Genomic DNA, 25,736 nt, shown 5'->3' with positions numbered 1-25,736 from the left:
AAAGCAAGCGTTTCATTGGTTTCATTTCATTCATTTATGAAATTTGTATTGGTGGTCCGGGTAGGCTAGCGTCAGGGCACTTCGGGAGGCCAGACAATTTCATGTGGTGAAACCCGGGCCTACAAGTAAATCGATGAACAAGCTTGGTCACTAATTCACTCATACGTCAAGACGCACTGGTGTATTTCTATTTTGTCCTCCTCCTCAGACACTCCCCAGCTGCTCAATTCCGCCGGCTCAACCCTTCCAGTTCAGAACCAGGCCCAGAACACAGGCCACATGCAGCCACTGATGGAGCAGCCCATGGCCCAGGCGTCATCCACCATGCACAGTAGCCTACAGAGCAGCCTACAGAGCAGCCTCCAGGCACAGATGCAGTCCAGCTTGGAGAGTGCCATGCAGAACGCCATGCAGACCAACACCCAGGTGACCCTGCAACCTGTTTTACAGCCCAACATTGACACAAGCCTGCCAACTCCCATGCAGACCAATCTCCAGATACAGAGCAGCTTACAGAATACACTGCAGGCGTCCGACATGGGCAAAATTGAGGACCTACTGGAAAGTCTACAGAAGCAGTGACGTGTTTGTATGTGTGGACCACGTGGAGAGAAGGTAGCCATGTACTCCCAAAGTCAACGAGACTTGCCGGCGCATGGTGTTTTGTGCCAATGCCACAAAACTTAAAAATAAGTATATTTAAGAAATAAATGCCCCGCCCCCTTTTACCTTAAAAAAACAATTACGAGCTTATGTAACTCACTTTTATTAACTATTTATCATAAATTATAGCCTTTGTATATCCATTGTCCTTGAATTGATGATCTGCCTTTTGTTATTACCCCTCTTGCAGGATCAGAGAGGCCTGTAATAACTGCTTTAGTCGTAAAAACAAATGCAGTGTTTTGTTTTTTTCATGAGTGTTTTAATATTGTGGGCCTAGGAGACAGGGGGAAAACCAGCCTTTTTTGGATGGAAAACTGGATGGAAGAATGTCACAACTGGGGAATTCCATGAGCAGTGAATAGGCAAAAGTCGCTATAACAGTTATACGTCGATTAGAACATCTGATTGTAGACAAACATTGCGCTGAATCAAATTTTTGGGAGTTTGGAATCTAAAAAAATCTTTTGCTCGGAGAGGTGATGCTCGCAGTGCATCTGTTTTTTTTTTTGTTTTTTTTAATCACTCAAATTTGCTCTAACGGTAAATGCTCTTATGTTATGTACAATTGAAGGGAAGGCACTTTCAAAAAAATATAATGTCCACAAACTATTACAGTGAATCCACAATTATTGCAACAGTTAAATTCCAGACCCACCCAAGAAAATCTACAATCTAAAAAGACTATATAGAGTGGAACCTCGATTTGATGGAACCAGAACCAAGGATGTCTTTATTTAACAGAAAATTTGCAGAAATAGTCGTGTCCAGCTGAAGCTCAAAACGTCCGCCCGTAACAGCGAGCGGGGTCCATGTGTTCTGAATTGGCAGCTTTTGTTTGCAGACGCAATTAACAGACAGAGCCTGGTACTCTAGTTCTGCTAGCGAGCCCGCTGCGATCGCCTCCATTTTGGCCATGGCGGTGGAGCAGCTGAGCGTGCAGCGGGGTCGGGAGTCCAAGGCCACACGCTCTACAGCCCTATGTTCACTGGAGCTTTCATCTTGTGCATACATCGCTCAAATACTCTCTACTGGTTTTGGTTCCGTCAGTATACAGTTGTCAACTTTTCAAGCCATTCACAAAGACATCCAAACAAAAAGGAAGTGTTCTAACCCTAGTAACTGGTGATAAATTGAGTCAGCCGTTTCCGTGGTTACAGTAAGACAATATGTTTAAATCTTCAAACAACTGTATACTGTTAAAAAAAATGAGAAAAATATTGCGTCAAAATCTGCGATATAGGGGGATCTCAAACAAATTGCCATATAGTGGGGGTTCACTGTAATAGTCAAAAGTGTTATGAAGCACATTCGTTTTGTTGACTCAAGTTTAACACTCCCGAATGAGATTGAACCCGGTTGAATACTGTGACTTATCTCGGTGTTTCCAAACAACTATGAAGTTTGTCTTATCTTTTTTTTTTTTTTTTGGTCCAACTCAATGTGGATAGAAACTTTACACTTTGAGTGTTGTGTGGTTTTAGAGACATTTTATCTCAAGCACTTTATAACCTCCTCTGTGTATCCAGCTAACCCTTACATCCATCCATGCATCCATCCATATGCGAAAACATAAACACGCACCAAGGCATCAAAACGGTGGTGAAAAAAGCAGTCTTTGCAGGATAAAAACATAGCAGAGCATCTTCTCAATAGTTTGTACTTCGAGGCCAACTTAGTATTGAAAGATTCAAAATGTGAATCCCAAGTTGTACTGTATGAAAGGGGCCTTTTTTTTTTTGTTTTTAATTCCAGGATGAAGTTTCAAATTTTTTTTGTTTTTAATTCCAGGATGAAGTTTCAATTATATAAGAATAAAATCTTAATTTTAAGATTAAAAATGCTGAATGTTTGAACAAGTCCTAATATTACAAGAATTAAGTCATAAAGTTGCGAGAATAAATCAGGATACATCTTTTATTATTGGCTAAATTAGGGCTCTTCCCGCCATGTTCCAACAAGGACTAAAACATTTTTTTTCCCCTATAAATTGCGATTCTGTTTTAATGTCATTTTTTTTCAAGGTCCATTCCACTTTTTTTTTCTTTTTAACAAACAAGCAATGAATTCATCTTTCTTACAAAAACAATGTCAAAGCTATTATACATTATAGCAGGGGTTCTTAACAAGTCAATCGCGATGACCGATAGCCCGTGGACTGGTCCCAAGTCGATCACCGGGGATGTAGGGGGAAATGGGGTAAAGACATCAAACAAATGAAGGCGTGGATTACAACAACAATGCAAACAAATCTGTGGCTTTACCACTTCAACATTTCCAATTTCTCATGTTTCATGAAAAATTATATGGCTATATGTGGGCTGCACATCTTAAACACTGAACTTAACGATCTACATCACTAAATAACAATATGCATATATAAAAAAATAAATGACTTACCGTCATCCGACTTCAAAACCGGCTAAAGAACCAGGAGGCATTACAAGCGGTGGCAGATGCATTGACGGCGCCTCAATTAAATGAGGAGGAACATCATTTCATATGGTGCCACGATGGGCGCATAGCTTGAATAATTGATTCCTCTGCGGCGTTTTCACGTTATTTTCTGTCTCTACGGTGAACCACAGTCTGTGGTTGAAGAAGCCCTACATGCACATTTCATCAGTAAGAATGTGATTATAAATGTTCTCGTACAAGGTATATCTCCGAGTGCTTCTGAAAGATTGGCCTGCATCATGTTGTCAGAACCATCAACAGTAAAGTGAAAGCTCATCAGGACAAAATGTGCTGCAAAATGTTAACCTCGAAGTCACGAATCACGATACTGACATATGTTCTTGATGGTGGATGCAAACAGTGAAGTTGATTCTTTGAGAGCAAAATGATTGCACTGATAACTTAATAAAAAAAATAGAAGTTGTAAGGCAACGTAAGGTGGCTGCGCTCTGGCTTCAGCCGCAAGTGTCCATTTGTTAGTCCACTCATATCTAAGTCTGTGGCTCCAATATATGACAGCAACCGGAATGAAACAAAATATATAGCACAGAGGGTGTTTTTTTTTTGTTTGTTTGTTTGTTTTTGTTTTTTAAACTTCGCAAGACTAAAAAAGATCGAAACGCGTTAGATTGACCTTGAGGTCTCATAAGTGAAAACTTGCTGAAAATGACGTACACCTACGGCAGCAGGTTTGAAGTGCTGACGTTTCTGCCTATTTTGAACTCCTCTGACAACTTCCGTTCCCAATAGCAAGTCTACTCGGGATTATATTGCAAATGCATTTTTTTTTTTTATTGTTACAACTGGTTTCTCAGCTTTATCCTCAGAAAATGTTTATACAAGACAAGTGTTAGTTAACCCTCAAAATGTACCAGGAAAATATCCAATTATTAACATTCTTGACTTCTTTTAAAAATCCGACACTTTCTCAAAACGTATTTAAAGAAAAATCCCCAGGAAAAATGTGAACTTTATTCCGTTAACATTATAACTTTTTTTCCTCTCACAAACACTTTTTTTTCTTCTCTAAATAATCCCTCAGAAAAAAAATCCAATTAACACAATGAATAATTCTTGTGAAATGTTAAGATAATTCTGCTAATATAACTGAATCTCAGTCCAACTTAATTCTGCAAATATGACGTTAAAGTTACTTTCTCATAGTATTATCTGTATTCTTCAAAAATAGGACTCAAAATATTTCCCGGGTAAAAAAAAAAATCAACTTTGTTGTAACAGAATTTTATTCACCATCCATCTAATTTCTGAAGCATTCTCATCAAATGGCAGCAGTGTTGTTTCCCCTCCCCCACAACTTTATTCAGTAACGTTGTTACTTTTTTTCACCCTAATTTATTTCCGTGTGGCCCGAATACTGCTCGTCGGTTCAGTGTGGCCTGTGCATTGGCCATTCTCTCTGGCCATGTTTTTTTTTTTTTTAAATCGGTATTTTCCAGTCCTGTGTCAGATGTTGTGTTCTTCCTAACACTTGGTTGAAATGAAGATTTATCATATTGCTCTATATGTTCATACTGGTTGACCTCGTGTCTGTGGAAGTTTTAAAGAAGAGGCAGGCAGCATGTGACTTTGGCACCTTCCCGACTTTTGTGAACGGTAACTACGATGATGGAGGCGTCCCATTTTGGTTTTGCTGTGCCATGTTGGTGCACTCTACTAATCAGTTTAATTTCATGTATTGTCATCTGGTTGTTGCTTTGAAGCAGTGGTCAAACCAAAGCTCCTGACGACAAAATACCCCCCCCCCCCCGCCCTCGTAATGTTTACTCAATTCTACTTGCAGCTCAAGTGTGTACAGTCCAGAGAAAGATATGTAAAAGGTACTTTAAAGAACATTTATGCCAATTTGATCCCTCAAACAAGCATCGTAACATCACACCGCTCTACGTACTTAAGCATATCTACAAAAACAAAAAAAATGGTGTCTCACTTCTTTGTTTACATTTTTCATCTTTATTCTAGTCTGGTCGCTGTTCGTGATCCATTTTAAAGTAAATTATCTTTTTTAGACTTTTGTATCCATGTATCAAAGTGTAGAGTATTTTTGTAACTGAAACAAACAAAGAGGTGTTGTTGGATTCTCACAGTGCAGAATAGTATCAGTGGTGGTATGTTGTCCGAAAGCTAGCGCAGGTGTGTTGTGCTCCAAGTAAGTCCAGATTGACCTGAGTTTTCTTTTCTTTTTCCTCATCTTGTATACAGAGGATCCTCCGTTTACGACTGAGTTATATTCATACTCCAGTGACGTAACCTGGATTTGTATGTAATATGTAGTCTATCACAAAGCTTCAGCAATAGTCATAATTACAGTTCATATTTGTATTAAAACACTTTTGACACATATAAAACAAAAAAAAAAACAGTATAAATTCCATTTATTGTATGATTGTTTCTCAGACCTCGACACCAACAACGTCGTAAGGCTACATTGTTTTACGTCTGAAAAAATGCCACCTTCTGAAATGGAGTGTGTGTGAGACAACATTCAATGATAAATTATTCAAATCCGGAAATTCAGATTTTATGACCAATTGTTATCTTAATTTGAGTCTCCACCGATTCACTTTAAACGAAGAAGAAACAAAAATGCATTTCTAAGCAGAAGTTTTTGAATCAAAGTTGTTCGCTGCTTCCAATACGATTAGGGAACAGGCATTTTGGGTGTGAGTCCATACTCTACTGTTCTTGGTCTCGGTTTTTGTGAAATAAATTTCCCTCATAAATGTGACTTTAGTCCAGTATGGCTTTTTTTTTTTCTTTCTTTCTTCCTCTTCACGCTGAATTTTTTGGGCTGGTGCAGCTTATACTCCTTAGCAACTTCCGAAAAATACGGTACTTAATTCTCATACTCTTATGACTTGTGTTTCAGAACATTTCAGATTTTTTTTTTCACCATTAGAACATAATGAAACATGACCCAAATGTTTTGCTCGTTACTTTATGCCATAGGTGTCAAACTCAAGGCTCCGGGGCCAGATCTGGGCCACCACATCATTTGATGTGGCCCGCGAAAGCAAATCAAACATGTTGACTTATATGATGCTTACTAAAATTTTACGCTAATTTCAAATTCTCGTATGTAATATATAAAAGAGCTATTTTAAGTTTTCTTGTTACCAAAATCCCCATTTCAGTAACTTATAGTTGAAGAAACCATTATTCTTGACTTCTTTCTATGGTTTCACGTTCACAAGTAAAGTCAGAATTACAGTAAATATTTTTCTGAGAAAGACTCGAAGGTCATTAATATAAATCAATTAACCTTGAAACAATAACCGAGGACTCTAAATATTGCAGAGAAATTATTTGTGTAAGTTTGCAGCTTTAAGTTGTATATTTTGAGAGAAAGGGTATAGTTTGTTTTAAGTACAGAATGGTTTTTTGCGGTGACAGACTGCAATTGGCAAAAATGTGTCACTAATTGATACTCCCTTATAATTTTCATGAAGAATACAAATTCTGGGGGGAAAAAGTACGAGGGGCTTGTTCAGGTAAAAAACAACCAAAAAGGTTATCGGGTCCCATTGGTTCCCGCCCCAAAACTAAAATAGGTCAGATTATTATAAACAAACCAGGAATATGTGGGGATCCACTGTATACACAGTATGACTCGCGTGAATCTTTTTTTTTTCCTCCCCAAATATTCCATTTTATTCTCAAAATTGTATTACACCATTGATGTAACCCCGTAATTTGTCACAGATCACTAAAGTCAGGATTACAGTCAACAAATGTATGAAAAACACTCGTCCTTTAATATAGAACAAATGAAAACCAGTAAGTACAGTGGGAACTAAGCGTTTCTTTGTGTGCCGCGCGATGGCATTTTCTTGCATGGCATTCCATTCCTAACCTGGAAACGCGGTACACGGTAAACCTTGGATCCCATCTGTAATAACCCACTGCCACATGCGCTACATGGTCTAGTGGCAATGGTCAAACATCTCAAAAGTGGCATTTTTAATTTTATTTATTTTTTTTTTTAAACTCATCCAGTAAACTGTAGGCCAGGTTAGCGCACACTTGTCAGTTTTCAAGCATTCCATTCCTCTTGATTATAGGGGGAACTAAAAAGCACATTTGAGAAGAGTATGCTTCTTAAAGCCATACTAGAAGAAGAGGAGAGTGAGTGGGTGGGCTTCAGTTTCATGAATGTAATTGTTTTACCTCATGCTATGTGCACATCAGACCAATTTGCAGAGAACATTTGCGGCAAACGTGTACATTTGTCCTTTTTTTTTTTTTTTAATGCATCATTGTCGGTCCTGAAGTAGAGAACACTCGACTGAAGTGGGGGGGCGGGGGGTGAAAGCACACAAATCTTTTACCTTTTTACACACTTTTGTCCTTCACTGGTGTGTGAATGAATATCCGTGTATATTTAAATGTGAATTATACTGCAGGGGTATGTTGAATTTCAATGGTGGCGCTTTCAACAGAACTTTGTGTGCCTTGGAAAAAAAAAAAAGTTTTCTCTGCTGTTGACTCTCTTTACTGTCCTTTCCACCCCTTATCTCCTGCATTTTTTTTTCAAAACTACAGCCCATACTGGTTGTTTGTATTTTTGAACAACCATTGCATGATATCATTCTACCTATTTTGGGGTGCCTCGTGAGATTGAATTGAGTTGTTTTTGTTTTGTTTTGTTTTTAAAAAGGGACGAAATAATGGCGATTTGTTTCCTTGCAAGGGTGTTTTTGTGCTGCCGTGCTTCTCTGCATTTACTCGACTGTTGCTGTGAAAGGCAAAAAAAAATAAGTTACTGTTCATTGCCAATAGCGTGAGCCGTATGTCGTACTGTTGTAGTCAAAAGGAGCTTACCCTCAGTTTGCTTTGTCATTCTTGTTTTGTGTGTGGGTGTGTGTGTGTGTGCGCGTGTGTGTAGTATATATTTAGCCTTACAGCCCTGCATTTAGGGATAATGGTCAAGCCCCCTCAGTGTGTTATCATTCATTTGAATTATCATTATGTACTTTGCCTTGGTCTGGACATTTGTATACTCTCTTCAGTTTGTATCTGTAATCCTGCTGCTACATTAAATTAATTAATAAAAGTGAAAAAAATAACACATTGGGTTTTTTTTTTCATTGTCCAGCCCACATTTTTGTGTGTGTGGGTTCTCAGGCATCCCAGGTCACGGTCATACACTTTCAGTTTCAGTTTTTTCAGTTTCAGAAAACTTTATTTATCCCCGTGGGGCAATTAGAGTATTCACAGCAGCAAAGGAGCCGCTGGAAAGGCAGCCACTCTCGCGGCGTCATCCTGAAGTCAAAATAACAAAAATAACACGACACACAGGACACAGACAGTTGTGCAATCTTCACCACTTTCCTGCATACACTTTGTTGTCTGAAGCAGTTATAGACGAAAGAGGAGAGGATCAGAGTGTCCTTTTACCAGTGGATCAAAGACGCCATGCTGAAAATGTGCACATGTCTGCTACAAGCTAAGTTTTGAAAGCAAACACGAAGCTGTAGCGTCCATTGACAAAAAGAGATACACGAATGGTGAAGGGAGGCAGATTGACCCCCCCACCCCCTTCTCCCTCCCACGCAACAATACAGCCAAAAATGAAAAGCATGTTGTATGTTATGATAATAATTAAACTATTAATTTGTTTTAAGAAAATGAAAAATTGTTAAAATACAACCCCAAAAAGTCCTGTCCCCACCAGAAGTGTAAGTCGTATTAATTTATGAAAAGGATATATAAAACATACTCCACTGCTACAAAGCATCTATTCTCACAACTCCTCAAATTGAGAAAATTGCTTTCACTTTCGTCACATCTCAGTACAACTTTTTCAAAACATCACAACTTCACTTTTGAAAAGTTAGAAATTTATGCTTTTAATAATAAAACACAAGTCAAATATATATTTATATAATACAAATGAAACCCAATTGTCCTTTGTACAAATCCCAATCTTCAGTCGAATGAAATGACAAGTCACAATTTACTTGGAGTCCTCATTCTTTGCTGTAACCCCTGCCTGAGCATGGACATCAAGCCCTCAGCGTTAAAAGTCTCATGACCCTCGGCTTTGGTCTTGAGAGCGATGCTGGCGACCACAAAGGCTACCATGGCGGTCAGACCCCAAATGTGATACCTGGCTCCAGTGTGGGGCTCCACAAAGTCAAAGGAAAGCGACGGCACCAATGTGGCCTTGGGCGAGGCGGTGGGTCCAATGAACAAGTCCAACGGAACTGTGAAAACGGCACTCACCTCTGCAGGGTTGGGATGGGCGAGGAACGACTCTGGGATGAAGCCCACAACCGGAGTCACTATTATGGCGTTCTGGTCAAAAGACAAAGTTCTGACGACCTGCACTTCTTGTGGTGTCTGTGTACATTGCTTGTGGATTCAATGGGTGGCGCCTAGTAGAGTGTCGAGTGATCCACGATACATACATCAAGGGTTCACTGTACCTTTGAAATGATGGGTAGCAGTTTGCAGGTGACATGGACGTCACCTGGAAGAAGGCCAATCTCCTCGTGAGCCTCTCTCAAGGCCGTGTGCACCTCATCTTTGTCACTGGGGTCTCGCTTGCCGCCAGGGAAACACACCTCGCCCGCACCCACCCTCAGCTGCACTCAAGTTAGTGAAGACAAAGAATCGTAAAGGTTGTAAAGTCATAACAGTACTAACAAAAATGCATCTAAACCAAAAATACGAAACAATCCAATAAAATACAGTAATTCCGGATTTATTTGAGCTGCACTACTTGACAATGTATTCTTACAGGGATGATAGAAATACGTTGATAAAATCGTGATGCTCAGGGCAGCCTTGTGCCCGCGGGCACCATATTGGTCACCAAGGGTCCAGAGTGTGCAGTGCGGTTACCTGCTCCGAGCGCTGGGTCATCAGAGTGTGTATCTTCCCGCTCCTCACAAACAGAGGGACCAGGACAGAGGCTTGAGGGAGCTCGGCCACTTCGATTGTGCTTGCTTGCTTCCTGGCGTCGAAGAGTTCGAACGCCGCCATTGTCTCCTCCTTGACGTCCATCTGAGCAGTTGGGAAAAGGTCACGACGAGCGCCAGCTAACTACACTCAGGTAAACGAGAGCCAGCTAACTCCACTCAGGTAAACGAGTTGAGCAACGTCGTACCAAAAAAGAAAAAAACGCTTCCGTTCTGGGCTAAATGTAGGATTGTTAATGTAGCTGAATGTTATGAGGGTTAGCGTAGTGTAAAAAATATAAATAAAAACCTAAAACGTCGAAGATTCAACAACACGGTGAACGTTAGTATGATGGGAATGACAGCGGTGTTAAACACCAATGTGTCCCACAGCGCCACCCCCGATTGGAGGACCTCTGAGGCGGTTTTAGTGGGGAAATTAATATTGGATATCTCCTCGTCTACCCATAACCTCTAATGATGATTGAAAACTTACCCTCCAATGTTTTTGTTGTGGTTGTATTAATAATTGATGTATTCTAGCTTATGATAACAGGTGTCTTCAGTTAATGACATGCTGTTTGTAGGTTATAAAATGCACATGAACGCACTAGTGCCGTGTATTTACTCTTTTTCCATTAGATTGTTGTGGCCTAGCAAAACAATTTCTGCCAGTAAATTACAAAATTTGGGCCAAAAAAATAAGTCCGTACTCTCATTTTTCATTTAATTGTACTGGTGGAAACTGGAAACGAAAGTGTCTCTCATTATAAGTATGACTTGCGTCAAAAAAGGGGCTTTTTGTTGCAACAGCAAACTAAGAGTGACATTTATAAAAATTAGTGAAAAATAATGTGCTGTCTGTCAGTAAAAAAAAAGGAACTTGATTGTTTATGCATAGTTAAAGTGAAAGTTGGTAATTTGTGGGATCTTTGTGTGAACTACACATGGTCTCTGTGTGCAAAGTAATTTTTTTTAAATCTTTGTGTGAAAGAGGATGTAATCTTCGGGCATCTGCGTGAAAGGCTGAAATTCTGCAGGGCATCGGAAAGAAATGTTCATTGTGTGGGATGTCGCTGCGGAACTGGTGGCAATTTTGCTGGAAATCTTAGATAATTTTTTAATTCATTTTTTTTCAGCTGTGGATACAATGCAACAATTTTTACGCATCAATTTGATGGGAAGGGAACTCCATTGTAAATCAAGAAATCCCTGGATAATACAATCTTTTTGTCATTACTAACCATACAGGGAAAGTCTTGTGAGTGGCATCAGTAAATCAGGATCGTGCCTTCTTTCAACTGAAATTGTATTGCAGCGCCCATTATGATGAAAATGCACTTGACCAAATAAAATATACAGCACGATGTTCGTCATCAGTCCACTTGGCATAATGTGTGACTATACAGTACATTGACATTTTATGACTGTAATATATAGGTGGCAAGAGTATATGCACAAACTAAAAGGCTACTTTTCACTCACTGAAAAGCCTGAGTCAGCAAATGAGTTACATTCTCTTTCCTTATAATAGAGATAAATCTAAATGTACACTTAAAACAATTCTTAACATCAATAAATAAATAAATCATCCAACCAAAACATGTCATACTTCTTTCGGTCAGAGGGTAAGAAAATGTTCTTTTGCACATTTTGTGGGCTTTTGTGTATAAAAATAAAGAATAGAAGAAGAAGCTCATCACAGTGGTCCCTGTTGTCATCCATTTGAGTTGCCATCGCATCACACTCTATACTTCTCCTTGGCTTCGTCGTTCAGTATGCAGATGTGCTGTGAGGGAGCAGAGAAAGAACAGAAACATTTGCTATTTATGTTATGGTTATGGTTAGTTAGTTATGGTACTTTTTCAGGATCTCTGTGTGAAATTTCTGTAGTAAATTTCTCATTTAGGACTCTGTCTGAAAGTGGCATTGATTTTGTTTGTCATTGATGTTAAATGTAAAAGATGTTGACAAAAAGCTGACATCAATATAAACACTAAAGAATGTTCTCCATACTCTGTTTCGTGGTACTGCGAAGAGACTCACCTCCCAGACGCAATAAGATAAGAAAATCTTTACTTGTCACACAATGGAGAAATTCCCAAGTGACAGCAGCAAAATTATGATAAGAGCTGCTGTTAAGGCAGCCACTCTGGCGGCGCCATCTTCATCGAGTGTTGAGTGCTTACTTACACTGAGATCTCTGAAGTACTCGTTGTAGTCCAAAGCGTAGCCCACCAGGAAGGCATCAGGCACCTCAAATCCAATGTCTGCAGAGTAAAAACACGTTGGATGGCTGTTGCTAGCATTCTAACATTGCTAGCCCATGCTAGCAACAGCCATCCAAACGACTAATGGAGGTGCAGGTAAGGAAAGGTTGCGGTGTAGTGAACCCCCATAATATACCGTTCTTTAAATGCGTTTAAATCCTATGGGTTGGTTAAAACCTCAAAAATATGTCCTCAGATACAGTCCAACAATAAAAATTATAGGTCTATCTATTGCCTGTGTGTCTGAAACATATAACTCACGATAAAGGAATGTTCAATGTATTAACTGTAGCGACTTGGACCCGATCAGCATTAATACGTAAACGCAGCAGTTTAGCACCGCGAGCAAGTGTCCTTAAGGGACAATCTTGAGATTATCAAAGCTAAAAGTGTTATGCAACAACATGTGGTGATCACATGCAAACATTTTTCCTCAAATTAATGTTAATCCTGATGACAGCTTTCATAGATAATGCTAAAAGCCCTTTAAAAAAAAAAGAGTGATGTAAAGTAATGCATTGCATCGTTACATAAGTATACATCAATATACATCTGCGGAGACTTTGATGGCCAACTGTGTTTGGCTAAGGAGCCAGAACCAGATTGATGCCAATAGATGCACTCACAATCTGGTCTATACCCTGAACTCCTGGGCGTCCTCTTCACCAGCAGACTGCAAACAGGAAGAAAATGTATGATCATACTAAATGACACTGAATAGAAAATGTCTTGACAAATATGCACACAAGTGCAAGTAACTCAATTGTAGGATAAAGATAGAAAACATTGACTGATATTGTGTACTGTATTGCTATTATTCAGACGCTGCACTATTTTTTTGATATTATGGTGAACAGGATGATGTTTCTAAAAACAATGTTCATGCGTGTGGCGAACAATTGCAATCCAGGATCTCATTTCTACTCTGGGCACTTGGAATTAGTTCAGAAAGCTAAAATTAGCTCATGAGCCGCAGCTCCGTTGTGTTTTGGGGTCAAAGTTTATCGGGCAAACCAGCCTGAGGGATCTTTTTTTTTTTTTTTTTTTTAGCAACCATTGTCACATTTAAAAGGTGAAATATTACGTAAACGTTGACTTTTGAAATGTTGATCTAAAAATAGTTGAGTCCCTGGAGTGCCTCCTCACCCATCAAGATCATCGTTTGCACAAAGACAAGAACACAGGTGATGGAAATATCCTGATAGATGGTGCACTCACTCCATTTACCATTTTTAATCAAATTCTAATTTTCATCTGTTGGAATATGATGTTTTTGTTTTGTTTTTTTGATTTTCTTGGGGGGGTGGGTGGGGTCAAGAGGGACAAGACTGACAATAGATGGGACTGGCGGAGAAATTTGCCGACCTGTACAGACAATGTCTTTGTACTTGTAACAAAGAATTATTCAACACTAGACAACAACACTTTTCCGAAATAATTAGAAAGAACCTAAACAATGCACGTACTCTATTCGCTGTGGTCGACACAGTCACAAACCTCCCAAATCAAATAGCGCCAAAAACCCTTTAAGCAACAGCTATTTGAACACAAATGGTATTTACAGGCACATACAGTATTGTTCATCCTCTGTGAGAAATCACCATTACTGCAGCTTACTGAGCAGTTGTGACTGTCTCTTTAAAATATGCCTGTATTATGCCGCCACCTGGTGGCCAAGTCACCCACACCCGAAGAAGCCACACAATTGATAATGATGCGTGAACCGTTCAATTCATTACATTCTATTTGTGTTCTGAATGTATTTGTCTTAGGTGGATTTGGAACATATTCCCCTATAGTCGAAGCGGGGTTCACTATAAGTACCCTTTAAATTGCGATCTTAGTCTACTTTGTTGTTTTAAACGCTGAATAAAATTTCTCTCATCAGTGTGTGAAAGCATTGGCTATGTATATCGAGAAAGACAATGCTATTTTTAGACCTATGACAGGAAACCTACAAAGCTTCACACACTTCCTGCTCCCCCCGACCCGCTCTCTGTCAGTACAGATTAAGTCTTAAGCTGATCCATGCTGAAAGTAAGAGTGTCCATTAATGTTCACGTGCACGCTGCCTGGAAGCATGCTAACCGTCTGCTTCCTGGATGTGGGCGCATGGCCTTACCTCACCACTTTCACCATCTTGGGCCTGCTTTCACTTAGCAGCGAGAGCAGCGTCTGCATCGTCCTTCCCGTCTCCACGATGTCCTTTTTGTGCAAGGGGAGGCAGGGCATGATTGGTCAAACACAAATACAGCTATTTATCAGTGTTTTATTAAGCGAGGGACACACATACCAATAATCAAGATGAACTGAAGCATCAAATTCAGTGTCAAATGATTCTAAACTCAAGCCAGCCCCTCTCAATGTGACACCCCAGGCAAGATTTTCTAATGCCCTTCGTCCTTTGGCAATTTACAAATGCTTACAAAAGTACTCAAAAAGCATTGTTCTCTTTTAGTTGGATCAAAATAGTTTCACTGATGGTTCTTACAAAACTATGTATTTGCAAAACTACTAATTAATGTTGCGCTAAACAGTGGCGAGCGGGGGTGGTGTAATGTACTTAAAAACACCCCCAAAAAGCCATATTTCCCTTCACTCATTCACTCCCAAAGACGTTTTTCAACGTCTTTTCAGACTTGGTCCAGAATTGGCTGGTACTGAATGAGTTAATTGTTCAGAATTTTTTTTAATCTTAGATCTTCATGCGAGTCTGTCAACATTGTGCTTAACTCAAGGCCGAGAGTTCACACCAAGTACATTTGTGAGTGAAATAATAGCAGATCATTATTTCAATGTTTGGTACTTATTGGGGCATTTTTGTTTGGTGGTGTGCTGTGAGAATTTTCTTATCTGAAATATGTACCTTGGCTAAATAAAGGTTGGCAAACAGTGATCTAATCAATGATCCTGATCAATTATCTTGTGTCAGGCGTGTTAAGCTAATTTTGTTTTCCTCTGCCATCTGCAAAGTAAACAGTCACGGTTGATAAGCATCATGTGAAACCTGCTGAATCATGACATTTAAAAAAAAAAATCAGTATATGTGTACCCCGTTTAAATTAAAATTTCCAAGAAGAGTATCTTACCTCAACTATCAAAACATGCTGGAGAGGTAACAAAAGTGTTAATGAGAGTCATATTTAAACACGTGTATAGAAATGATTGGCGACAATAGTAATAATGAGGAGGGGACAGACCTTGCCTGAGAGACTGGACAGATCATCGCCGCCGATGACTTTGACGTTGTTGGTTGATTTGTCATTCTAGGGGTTGTAAAGAGGTCATACTGTGAAGCCTTATTGTTCGTTCCAATACAAATACAGTGGTGTCTTGACTTGGCAGCACCCCCGTGAATTTAAATGAATTTCAATATGGTGGAAAATGTAATATTTCAGTCATTTAGTTCCAAAACTCAAAGTCATGATTTTATTCCTTGGAATTTTGATGATTATTGCTTACACCTCATGGAATCCCAAAAGTCACAATGTAAAGAAATTGGAATATTACTAAATATATAAGAAAATAAATCCAAATTATCATAGTCGTAATATAGAAATAGGAAGGAATTTGTCTATGGAAAATATTTTCCTGTGTTTGAAGAATTTCTTTGAGCTTCACTTATTCGAATGGAACAACTGAAATCAAGAAAAAAAAAACAGTCTTCACTTATTCGAATGGAACTGAAATCAAGAAAAAAAAACAGTCAAATTTATTAAGGTCTACTGTAAATGTGTAGCGTATCCTTTCCTACACTGGATTAGTCTTAGTGTTTTTCCACTTTTAATATCGCCAACATAAATCTCACACAGATGCTGGCAATGAAAAGAGAGCGCGTGAACTTACGCAGTAACTTTTCACTCTAATGAAATCCACCGTCAGTGGGACCGATTTATCGTTGTTCTGGTTCAGCGTCTTGATGTAGTCCAGCAGGTCTGCGAAGAATTTGTAGCCGCCCTTCAACACGCAAAGGGCGACGATATGGTGGGCCCCCATGTCTCGCACGATGTCGCGGGCCAAGCGCTCCGTCCTGGAGCGCAAACAAAACCTTGACACTGAACTACAATACAGTGCAGAATAAATGTCGTCTGTGTAAATTCTAAACAAATAAATCTGAAGGTGAATGGTTATTGACTGGCAACCAGTCCACGGTGTCCCCTGCCTCCCCCCCAAAGTCAGTTCAGATAGCCCCAAGCCCACCTGAATGGACAGATAGATGGATGACCATCTCTGAGATTTGCTTGAAAGCACCAGGGCTTCTTTTTTTGAGGTCAGAAATTAAAATAATGCCCTACGCGCCTTACCCTACTGCACTCCTGCCTTCCAAAACCATTATTCAAATTCACCTCGTGCAAAAAGGACTGTAGTGATTTGAGAAGCAAATGCATCCAGGTGCACTCTACTATCAACACAAATGGGTGTGAATAACCCCCCTTGTGTTGCTCACCTGTCCATAATGAGTCCATGAGGAATGATCACCTTGTCCAAATCCTTCTCGTAATGTCTGGGCACACAGAAAAGGTCGAGGTTGTAGCCTTTCTCATCATCTGCGATCTGTACACAGAAAGGGAGGCAATCATTTTGTGCAGACTTCTGCCAATTTTTTTCTGCATATTATACTACTGATTTTGTGATTTTGGCATTGCATTTGGTTGCGTGAACAGTGATGATTGCATTTGTTGCAGTTATACTTAATACAGAGCAGCGCTTCAACTGAGAAATGAATGGGGATAAATAAATCTGCCCCATGAATGAGCTGTACAATCATTATCCTTGCACGAGCCTGACTTCTTGTTGCTGTCATATTCAAGTTTTGTTAAAAGTCTTTGTGGTTGCTTACGGAATTGTATCTAACAATAGGATCTATATCATGCCTTTGGCACAAAAACACTTTCTTTACCACGTGTCTCCGATGTCGTGACGACAAACTTGCTACATTGTCAAAAACTTAACATACAAAATGCACAATGTCAGTGCATGTTCATTTTTAACTCTGTGCTTTCCATACAATACAATACAATACATCCTGATTTATATAGCGCTTTCACAACAGCAGCATTACAAGAATTCTTGCCGTGGTTATGATTGTTCTCACTGTTACTTATTTGTATCTCACTGTAGTTATTAAGGAATCCATCTGATTTTTGGGACAAATTAATTCTAACACCAAAGTGCAAATGGTGAAAATAGTAAAATTAATATATAAAATATACATTTGCGGGGGGGGGGGGGGTCAGGGGGTTTGTCTAAATTTGTAGTCAGTGGTAGTTAGTCCGAGTGGAGTTGCTGTACAACTTCTGCAGTGGATTTATTAACTCGGCCTGGCAACAAGTGGGCGACCAATAGTGTTAATTGCTGAGCCTGTTTAGATGCTTGTTCGTAATTTTTTTAAATGTTTTTAATAATGAATATTATGTTTTGTGTGTTCTCTGAGCAAGTGGAAGAAAAATCCAAAAAATAATTAAACGTGTAATCGAAGATGTTGCAAGAAGACAAAAATGCACACCTGTTTTTGCGGAAGTTACGCTTGGACATGTGAAATCTGCCTAGCAACAGGTTGTGAACCAATAGTGTTGATTACCAACGGAGCTGATCATTTGCTGGGCCAGTTAGATTTTCTTTTTAACGTGCATTATGATTAAAATGTAGCCGATGTTTATGTATTCTTTCTTTGGACAATTGGAGAAACCTTCAAATAAACCCAAAATAAAAACAGACGGTAAGAGAGTGTCGCAGTTTTCAAGGTATGTGTTTTCCCGAATGCAAGGGCCGATACACAAGGTATCCGCGTGCACGCGCCTTGGCAACAGCCCAGCTCCTCAACCACCTGTTTAGCCCTTCCGCCCCCCCCCAAAAAAAAAACAATAAAAATTCACATTTACCACAAATAAATTGCTTCCTTGAATGAGATAAACCACAGCAGGTCAGTCTCGTCTGGAGCTGCTTGTGACTACAACGCGGCACGTCAGAACCATCACAAGTTAATTATTGGACGGACGTTTTTGTGTCGGACTCGGGCGGCGGCCTCACCTGGAGATACGACGCCATGTCCTTGTTGTTGGTTGTCCGGTCCTGTTCCCGGTTCGTCTCAGAGAAGACGCAGAATAGTCATGCTCAGTGCGCGGTGCGGAAGCATCCGCCGTTGTCGAGATGAAGAAGCTCGGAACGAGAGTGTTCGCGGTGGCGGAGGATTTAAGGCTCTTACGTCAGGATCCACTTTTCCTGCCCTAATGGCAATAATCTGATTTGGACGACGCGAGGTGTCTGGGCACGGTTGCACTACACTACCACTCGGTACCGGCCGGCGGTACAAATGAATTGCAGCAAACTGCAGGAGTGTTCCAAAATGAGAGAGAGCGAGAGGCTGGAAATGACGCAGTTGAAAGCGCCCTTCTTCGCCTTTAGATCATCGTCATTGTGCTTTTAATGACTATTTTGGTACTTTGCTCCCCAAATACAAAACCCTACTTAATAAACATTGGGTTACCCTACTTACACAATATTATTTTTTTCTAAACCCTGAAATGTTATGTATTTTCCAGGGGAGTCACTACATTTTATGGACAGGGGAGGTATACCCTCAGGCGAACATAAGGTGGGCACACAAATTCCACAAACAGCTGTAATAAATTCGTTTTCAATGTTTTAGGAGAGATTTTACGGAGGAGGATTAGGGTCAGTGAAGGGAAAAAAACGGCTGGCAAGATATTCACTCACTTTTATCTCAGCATTCTGAAATCATAATTCTGACTTTAATTAATCAATGTCAGAATTCTGACTTCTGAGAAGAAGTCAGAATTCGGAGATAAAAGTGAGAAACTTCCCAAACCTTTTTTTTTTCTTTCATTGGCCCCAATCCTCTTCCGATATCACTACTTTGTGGAAATGTAGTGTGTCTGGTAAATCTGGAAAAAAAAAATTAGAGCTTCATAAAGACCAAGACATGACATTTATTTTAAACCTCTGAAGTATTCGAAGCAACCCGCAAGTTCGCGCTTGGTGGTTATCTGGGAACCTATCGCCCATTTTATGCATGATGTTGTGCCTCAATTCTCTACTTATTCGCGGAAGCTCCCTCTTATTCTGTAATATTTTGACCCATCGGTCCCTGCTAATTCACGTTTTTTTTTTTTTGATGGCAAGGCCGTGATAAGGGGGCGTCATTTGGCAAATTTTCTCTATTTCTGCTTGGTTTGGTCCCTGTCCCCGGCGAATAGGGAGGGTAGCATTTTGTTTTACACTTACTGTTTTGTAGAGGTGGCAGTTGTTGACACTTAGTGTTTTGTAATATACTGGGTGACTTAAATTTAAATACCCTTTCAATGCCAGTAAATAATTGGAGAGGTTAAAACAAATTACACTAATAGCAAATAAGAGTATTTTATAGTTTTTTTAACTATTTTTTCCAGTTTGATCTTGTAAATTCACCATGACTTTTTTATATCACAATCACTCTGTATAATTTCATCATACCTAGCATTTATAATCCACTTTAAACGATACTTTAAGAAACATCTGAATAAAACAACCGATAGGTTTTTTTTTGTACGAGTGATTATCTGTAATACACAGTGCTAGGTTTTTTTTGTACGAGTGATTATCTGTAATACACAGTGCTCTAAACTTAACTCATACACCTATTTGTTGAAGCATGATTTATTTCCTAACCATGGTAATTTGAACAACTCCAGCAAGAACAGTGCTGAGCACTGTTTAAACCACAGCAACTTTCTACATCTGTACCCAGATAGTGCCTGCAGCACTCACGGGAAGACTATATGCTCCCCTCTTCTGGCTACCTCATCATTTATGGCTCAAATTCTGTGTTGTGACTTAATCTGAGGTGCTTCCCAAGCGTTGCTGTGTTGCCATAACCCTGTAGTGTTTTTCCACAAACATCACAAATGGCATCTTGGATGTTCATTTAGCCATAAATAGCACATGACCTACCGGTAGTTTACGCTCTACCATCACACCATTGTACAAAGTCGGACTGAATGACTGACTTGAGAAGCGCGGCGTGCTGCTGTGACTCCCTATTTATTACTCACTTACCCACGTGAAATAAGTACTTTTCACAAATCGTGTATCATTTAGACAAGGTCTGTGAATGAATGTGTAATGCCGATTGACATATTCTATTCAATTACACTGAGTATCTATCTTCCCTTTTTATCTGTTCTCAAAGACCAAACAACATGAGTGGGCACTAAAAACAAAACTGAATTGAATGTGATTCCGATTCAAATTTAATAAGTGATACAGAGAGCATCTTAAAAAAGAACAGTGCCGAGGTGCAGTGCAGCACCAGATGTATGGCAACTCAGAAAACACAATAAACATGTTCTCGTGTTTCAGAACATCATCATCAAGAACAGTCTTTGAGTGTATGAGTGTGTGTATCTCAATTGACACCATTCCCCACAGAGTCCTACGGATAGCCAGAGAGCCGCTCATTTCTTCTTTTTCTCATCTTTCTTGGCGCTGTCCGTTTTGTCCTTCTCCTTGTCCTCTTTCTTCTCCTTGTCATCCTTCTTCTCTTTTTTGCCCTCCTCCTTCTCCTGGCCCTCCTTCTTCTCGGCGTCTCTGTTGGAGATCTTGTTGTTGATCAGGTTGTGCAGGGCCACCACGGAGCGGATGAGCGATGCCAGGTAGACCACCAGCATCTGGTCGTTGGTCTTCAGGTAGAAGGCCTTGGTGAACTCCTACCAAGACAAAGTTGGCAACAGTCAAACAACAACACAATAGAAGGTGGACATGAGGCAAAAGAATAAAAGTACAAAATAATCCTCTACAATCAATTTAAGGGTTGATTACCTTGTGTTTAGAAATACAGTGATATCTTGACTATTTATTTATTGAGTTAGTATTTTTGCTTCTAAAAGATATTGAATAACAATTAAGCAGAATGTAAATATTTCAACAGTTTGTGCATCAAGATCAATTGATTGCGGCACCGTCTGCTGTGCAAGACTTCGCCACTGGGCAGCAGCATAATACAGTCATGCAGCCAAACGAAAAAGAGTTTCACTCGACTACTCTAAAGTGAATCGCCAAACTGCAGTATTAATTGTTTTTCGCAGAGGATGAAGAAAATGATGCTTGTGAGAATTGTTATATAGCGTGTCTGGATGCGTTGATGTACCTTTTGTATTCATGTATTGCCTAAAGCATTACCACGCGACCGTGATAATAAGTAGGACATCGATGGCGTTACCCATCATGTGTTAGCATTAACATAATAGATTTGTAATCCCAGTCGGCTCACTCATATCTCAAGGCATCACTGTAGTGAGATCCTTGAATTTTCTGTGTTCAGAACCGATGGGGAAAAAAAGTACATAATTTTTTTCCTTTCAAATACCACTTATTTACTTGCATTCCCGAACAGAAAAATGTGTTTCAGTTTTCAAACATGCATCAATGTTTTTTGATATAGAAAAGTTGAATTAAGTTGGAAACTCCTCAACTCTACTCAAAACGTGTGAAATGTTTTTTTTTTTTCTTTTGGCGTCACAACTAATAAATCTTGTGTGGGGAATTTGCGCGAACTTATTGAAATAAGGAATACGCCAATGCAAATGAGGTATGTGACACTAGTGGAATTGATCAAATGTAACAGAAACAGTCCTTATGCCCGTTTTAAATGAACACAATTTAATTGTATGTCGCAATATAGACAAGTAAAGTTTTGGAAAGAGATCATAATGATAATTGAAAGAGTTTCTTGTCCTCAATTTGAATTTTTTAAAACTCGTGTGATTTTGGACGGCCACACTGAGAAACCTACCAGCAGATTTACATCAGGCAGCAGGTTGAAGACGTCCTGCAGCTGGTAGATGATCTGGTGGTTGATGGGAAGCTTGCCGGCCACTACCCTCTCCAGGTACGAGCGGATTTCCAGCAGCTTGGAGTTGAGCCCCTTCAGGCCGTGGACTTGATTTGTGATGCGCTGCGACAGTGTGCCCACTGTGGTGTCTTTGATATCTCTGTGCACACACACCGTTTAGTGGGGGATTGGTCTTTTTATAATGATCCAACAATCTTCTACAACAGGCACGGCCAACCCGCAGTTCGCCCTTTTCAACCTGAACTTTGCAGCACAACGTTGCTAACCGCATTTATTGTGTACGTGGTGAGGGGTGGTGACCACGGAATGGAGTGTTGCTGCGCGGTTCGGACATCTAAAAGTGGGGGACACCCTGGACTGATTGCCACTCAATGGCAGAGTACATATAGACAGCCATTCCCACTCATCTTCACATTGATGGGAAATTTAGAGTCTTGTGACATAAAGCAAGAAAGATAGCTTCCCAACAACCCAAATAATGATTGCCATTCGACAATAATTCTTGATTTACTACGATGGTTACAGCAAGAGTGTAACTGCTATGAATGAGTACCTGAGCAGGTGCTCCACTCCCACTTCTTCCGCTTCCTCAGCTCCAATTTCGCTGGTGACATGCTCAAACGTTTTGGATGTTGGCGTTCCATCCTACAAAGAAACAATACATCGCTGCCATTATAAAAAATATGACTATATCACACTTCACATTTGTACCACCCACTACATCACAGATTTTAAGGTAAAAAAAGCAAGTTCCGATTTAGATTTACATGCCTTTAGTGTAGTACCGTGTTGTGGTGCAACAAGGCAGGCAGTGTTGAGCTCTATGAAAGACATGCCGCTTGATAATTGACAGCAAGAAGAGGTAGAGTAGGTACCCAACTAAATTCCAGTCATAATTGTGGCTCCCATAGAAATTATACGCTTGTGAGTTTTGTTGTAGGCTCTCTTTGTGTGTGTGTGTGTGTGTGTGTATGTGTGTGTGTGTGTGTGTGTGTGTGTTGCTGCTCTGAATGTGAAGCAGTTGTTTGAAGGGTGATAATTACTGTAACATTTTTGCTAATTACCATTAAACTGTCGAAGGCATTTTGCATTATATGTTCGGACCGGATTAAGTTTAAATGTACTTGAGGCCTGCTGAAGGCAAAAACTACATTATAAAAAACAAAAAACATTCTTTTAATATTGTCTCTCTATATTCCACATTTTCATGAGGTGCAGGTTGGTCTGGAGCATATCCTCTGCAAATTCCAAAATGTACCCAACGATTAGTGTGTTGTTGTTATTGTTCACTTACGTCATGTATTTCTTCTACAGAGATGTACGCTTCTGTGGGAAGGCCGAGGTCTTTGGGTTTCACGTCAATAATGACTAAAACCTAAAAGAGGCACAATATTGAGCTTGCAGGACACATTATGCAAAGAAGTCAAATACTGCAGTTTCTTACAGAATTGGTACAGTACTGCTTGATGAGCTCATTGATGGCGATGTCATTCTTGTGCAACTTGGGCCCCGTATGGTACCACCCCACAATTCTTTCTCTGGCTACAAAGGCAATATGTATGAGTAGATGTTGAATGCAATACAACATGAAATACAGATAGGAATGAAATCCAAATTCACATGACTTACAAAGATAGCCATCAGTCACATCTTACCATTAACTTTTTTGAACATCCCATACATGTTCTCCAAGTAGTCGTGGTCCAGGAACCACACGGAGTCATCCTTGTCATCTTCGTCGAACGGTACTGCACATAAACATAGATGGAAGGTTTAATGTTAACAATTGCTAAGATTTAAACAGGTCAGTTTAATGTGAACTCACTCACCTGCAAAGCTATTTGAAACATCAAGTACTTTTTTCTGCCAGGACCCCAAGAGGACGCCCACCACTCTTTTCTGATTGCCAACCTTGCCTATTCTGCACCAATGAATTAGACACAGTTAAAACATCGATTATCCTCATGTCATTTTGCGTCACCGAGGTAATCAATGCAACGTGCTCAGTACACTGCAGAGGGCACTGTAATATTCATATACAAAAGGCTGTCAAAAATATAATTATATAAACCTTACACTGTCGCTAACATCATATTTGTGTCAAATACAGCTAGCACGACTACGCTAACATTGCTAGCCTCGTCTCCATTCATTCTCAATGACGCTCTGACTCAGCACGGCTAACTTTAGCTTAGCCCACAGCGCACTGGCAACACAGGGACATCATTTTCATTGTTTTAAACAACGAAAAGTCCTATCGGAAAAAATACGTGTATTAAACACACTGACCTGTTAAAATGGTCGACAACGCTGAGCAATACCAACGGGTGAACGACCACATTTTCCACCGCTAGCTCCGGCATTTTCTTTTCGCTATTAAGTCAGACGCCTGAAAACAACGATTATGCGACACTTCCGCAGAGGTCACTTCCGTGTACGTCACTTCTGTTTCCATTGGCAACTTGAGGACGCGGGGATTGTCACGAATAAAATGGTTTTATCTTTTCGTTTCAAATCATATGAGCATATGTGTGTGTTTGTATTGCGCTGGGTATTATTGCGTATGATGACATAAATATTTTGTTTATCTTGCAGGCAGAAGTTGAGGAATCTCTCCAGAGAGTGGAAGCTAATAGGACCGTGATTGGAACGATCGTCGCCAATAAAGAAGGTAAAATGAGAATTTAAAGGACTACCTAATGAATACCTCTCTGGCACTGAGATGTGACCAATCCACGGGCACACAAAACGGCGTCTATTTCAGGGTAGTGTGTCCCTTGATCTTATTCGGACGTGGCCTCTCCTTGAAGGAGGCCTCCGAAATGTTTTGAAGATAGAGGGAGCCGTTTATTTTATCTCACGTCAAGGACGTACCTCGAGACTAAATTGCGCATTTACATCTACAGAGAAAGGCATTTAGTTGTCTTATGCAGACATGACAGATCACACCCCAAAGATTTATAGGGACACTGCATCTATTTGAGGAATGTGTGTACTCATCTCAAGGGGATCAATCACTCATCAACTAATTGGGACATGGTGTCTTTTTGAAGGTGGCCTTTACTGGACGTGTTTGACACATCTGGCTGTTCATTTGGGATACAGCATCTGTTTGAGGGAGGCATTCATTTGTCTTAAGGGGGTCTACCATCCAGCTACTGATTGGAAAATTGCCTCTACTTATTAAGGGAGGTGTTACTTGGAAGACATTGTCTACTTGAGGAAGGTTTTTATTTGTCTTAGGTGGAGGACATACACATTGTGGATGATGCTCTCTGCAAATATTTGGGTCAAGGCATCTAATTTAGCTATAGATTGGCGTGTATTTGAGGGAAGCATTTCATTTCTTTAGATGACTAATTGGGGGTCTGGGCGTCTATTTAAAATGTTTCGCAAATTTATTTTGCACTCACATCTGGGTTTTTTTTGTATCGTACATAATTTACAAAGCTATTTTCTAATAGTTACCTACCTCACTTTCGATTTATTTATTTATTTTTATTGTGCTTTCTACGCTGCTGCTGTTGCTACTAGATCTACCTAACCTAGTAAAATGTAACGAATATATATATATAT

General features: G+C 39.9%; 5 protein-coding genes across 8 annotated transcripts in view; 2 read left to right on the top strand and 3 right to left on the bottom strand.

The window, feature by feature from the left end:
• Positions 1–8,200, top strand: part of nfat5a (nuclear factor of activated T cells 5a) — a 31,281-nt gene extending 23,081 nt beyond the window's left edge. For all 3 annotated transcript variants that reach the window (XM_019857096.1, XM_019857095.1, XM_019857097.1), the window contains one exon: positions 209–8,200. In XM_019857096.1, coding sequence (XP_019712655.1) covers positions 209–582 — 374 coding nt within the window. In that variant the 3' untranslated portion in view covers positions 583–8,200. The remainder of the gene's footprint in view (positions 1–208) is intronic.
• A 597-nt stretch (positions 8,201–8,797) lies between these two features.
• nudt7 (nudix (nucleoside diphosphate linked moiety X)-type motif 7) lies at positions 8,798–10,938 on the bottom strand. Its single transcript, XM_019857212.1, has 3 exons — positions 9,985–10,938; positions 9,567–9,725; positions 8,798–9,435 (listed from the first exon to the last, which is right to left on the bottom strand). The coding sequence occupies exons 1-3, from the start codon at positions 10,144–10,146 to the stop codon at positions 9,088–9,090; spliced, it is 669 nt and encodes a 222-aa protein (XP_019712771.1). The 5' UTR covers positions 10,147–10,938; the 3' UTR covers positions 8,798–9,087.
• Positions 10,939–11,148: 210 nt separating this feature from the next.
• Positions 11,149–19,000, bottom strand: hprt1l (hypoxanthine phosphoribosyltransferase 1, like). 2 transcript variants are annotated; one of them, XM_019857213.1, is made up of 9 exons: positions 18,341–18,997; positions 16,758–16,864; positions 16,157–16,340; positions 15,511–15,576; positions 15,400–15,417; positions 14,433–14,515; positions 12,937–12,983; positions 12,234–12,310; positions 11,149–11,829 (listed from the first exon to the last, which is right to left on the bottom strand). In XM_019857213.1, the coding sequence occupies exons 1-9, from the start codon at positions 18,356–18,358 to the stop codon at positions 11,782–11,784; spliced, it is 648 nt and encodes a 215-aa protein (XP_019712772.1). In that variant the 5' UTR covers positions 18,359–18,997; the 3' UTR covers positions 11,149–11,781. The 2 variants fall into 2 exon arrangements, with proteins under 2 accessions (XP_019712772.1, XP_019712773.1); XM_019857214.1 differs by lacking the exon at positions 15,400–15,417 and having other exon boundaries at positions 18,341–19,000.
• A 1,536-nt stretch (positions 19,001–20,536) lies between these two features.
• Positions 20,537–24,565, bottom strand: psmd7 (proteasome 26S subunit, non-ATPase 7). The gene is made up of 8 exons (XM_019857211.1): positions 24,450–24,565; positions 23,990–24,081; positions 23,816–23,908; positions 23,605–23,702; positions 23,455–23,535; positions 22,714–22,805; positions 22,101–22,299; positions 20,537–21,015 (listed from the first exon to the last, which is right to left on the bottom strand). Exons 1-8 carry the CDS (start codon positions 24,521–24,523, stop codon positions 20,764–20,766), a joined length of 981 nt encoding a protein of 326 aa, XP_019712770.1. The 5' UTR covers positions 24,524–24,565; the 3' UTR covers positions 20,537–20,763.
• Positions 24,565–25,736, top strand: part of LOC109507625 (dynein light chain roadblock-type 2) — a 1,919-nt gene continuing 747 nt past the window's right edge. The window contains exons 1-2 of the mRNA XM_019857215.1: positions 24,565–24,654; positions 24,756–24,831. Coding sequence (XP_019712774.1) covers positions 24,565–24,654; positions 24,756–24,831 — 166 coding nt within the window. The remainder of the gene's footprint in view (positions 24,655–24,755; positions 24,832–25,736) is intronic.

Source organism: Hippocampus comes, unplaced genomic scaffold, assembly GCF_001891065.2.
Source record: "Hippocampus comes isolate QL1 unplaced genomic scaffold, H_comes_QL1_v1.1 scaffold186, whole genome shotgun sequence".
In the NCBI taxonomy this organism is placed as follows: Eukaryota; Metazoa; Chordata; class Actinopteri; order Syngnathiformes; family Syngnathidae; genus Hippocampus; species Hippocampus comes.
This window is presented reverse-complemented; position numbering and strand designations above follow the sequence as displayed.

Excerpts from the sequence above, each read along its gene's own strand:
- nudt7 (XM_019857212.1), bottom strand. The coding sequence starts at position 10,146 with ATGGACGTCAAGGAGGAGACAATGGCGGCGTTCGAACTCTTCGACGCC. Across the intron at positions 9,726-9,984 it reads TGACCCAGCGCTCGGAGCAG|CTGAGGGTGGGTGCGGGCGA; the intron begins GTAACCGCACTG and ends ACTTGAGTGCAG. Across the intron at positions 9,436-9,566 it reads TGCTACCCATCATTTCAAAG|AACGCCATAATAGTGACTCC; the intron begins GTACAGTGAACC and ends TCTTTTGACCAG.
- hprt1l (XM_019857213.1), bottom strand. Across the intron at positions 16,341-16,757 it reads CATGGACTCATTATGGACAG|GACGGAGCGCTTGGCCCGCG; the intron begins GTGAGCAACACA and ends TTTGCGCTCCAG. Across the intron at positions 12,984-14,432 it reads AAGATGGTGAAAGTGGTGAG|TCTGCTGGTGAAGAGGACGC; the intron begins GTAAGGCCATGC and ends TCCTGTTTGCAG.
- psmd7 (XM_019857211.1), bottom strand. The coding sequence starts at position 24,523 with ATGCCGGAGCTAGCGGTGGAAAATGTGGTCGTTCACCCGTTGGTATTG. Across the intron at positions 24,082-24,449 it reads GTTGTCGACCATTTTAACAG|AATAGGCAAGGTTGGCAATC; the intron begins GTCAGTGTGTTT and ends TCATTGGTGCAG. Across the intron at positions 22,300-22,713 it reads GGAGTGGAGCACCTGCTCAG|AGATATCAAAGACACCACAG; the intron begins GTACTCATTCAT and ends GTGTGTGCACAG.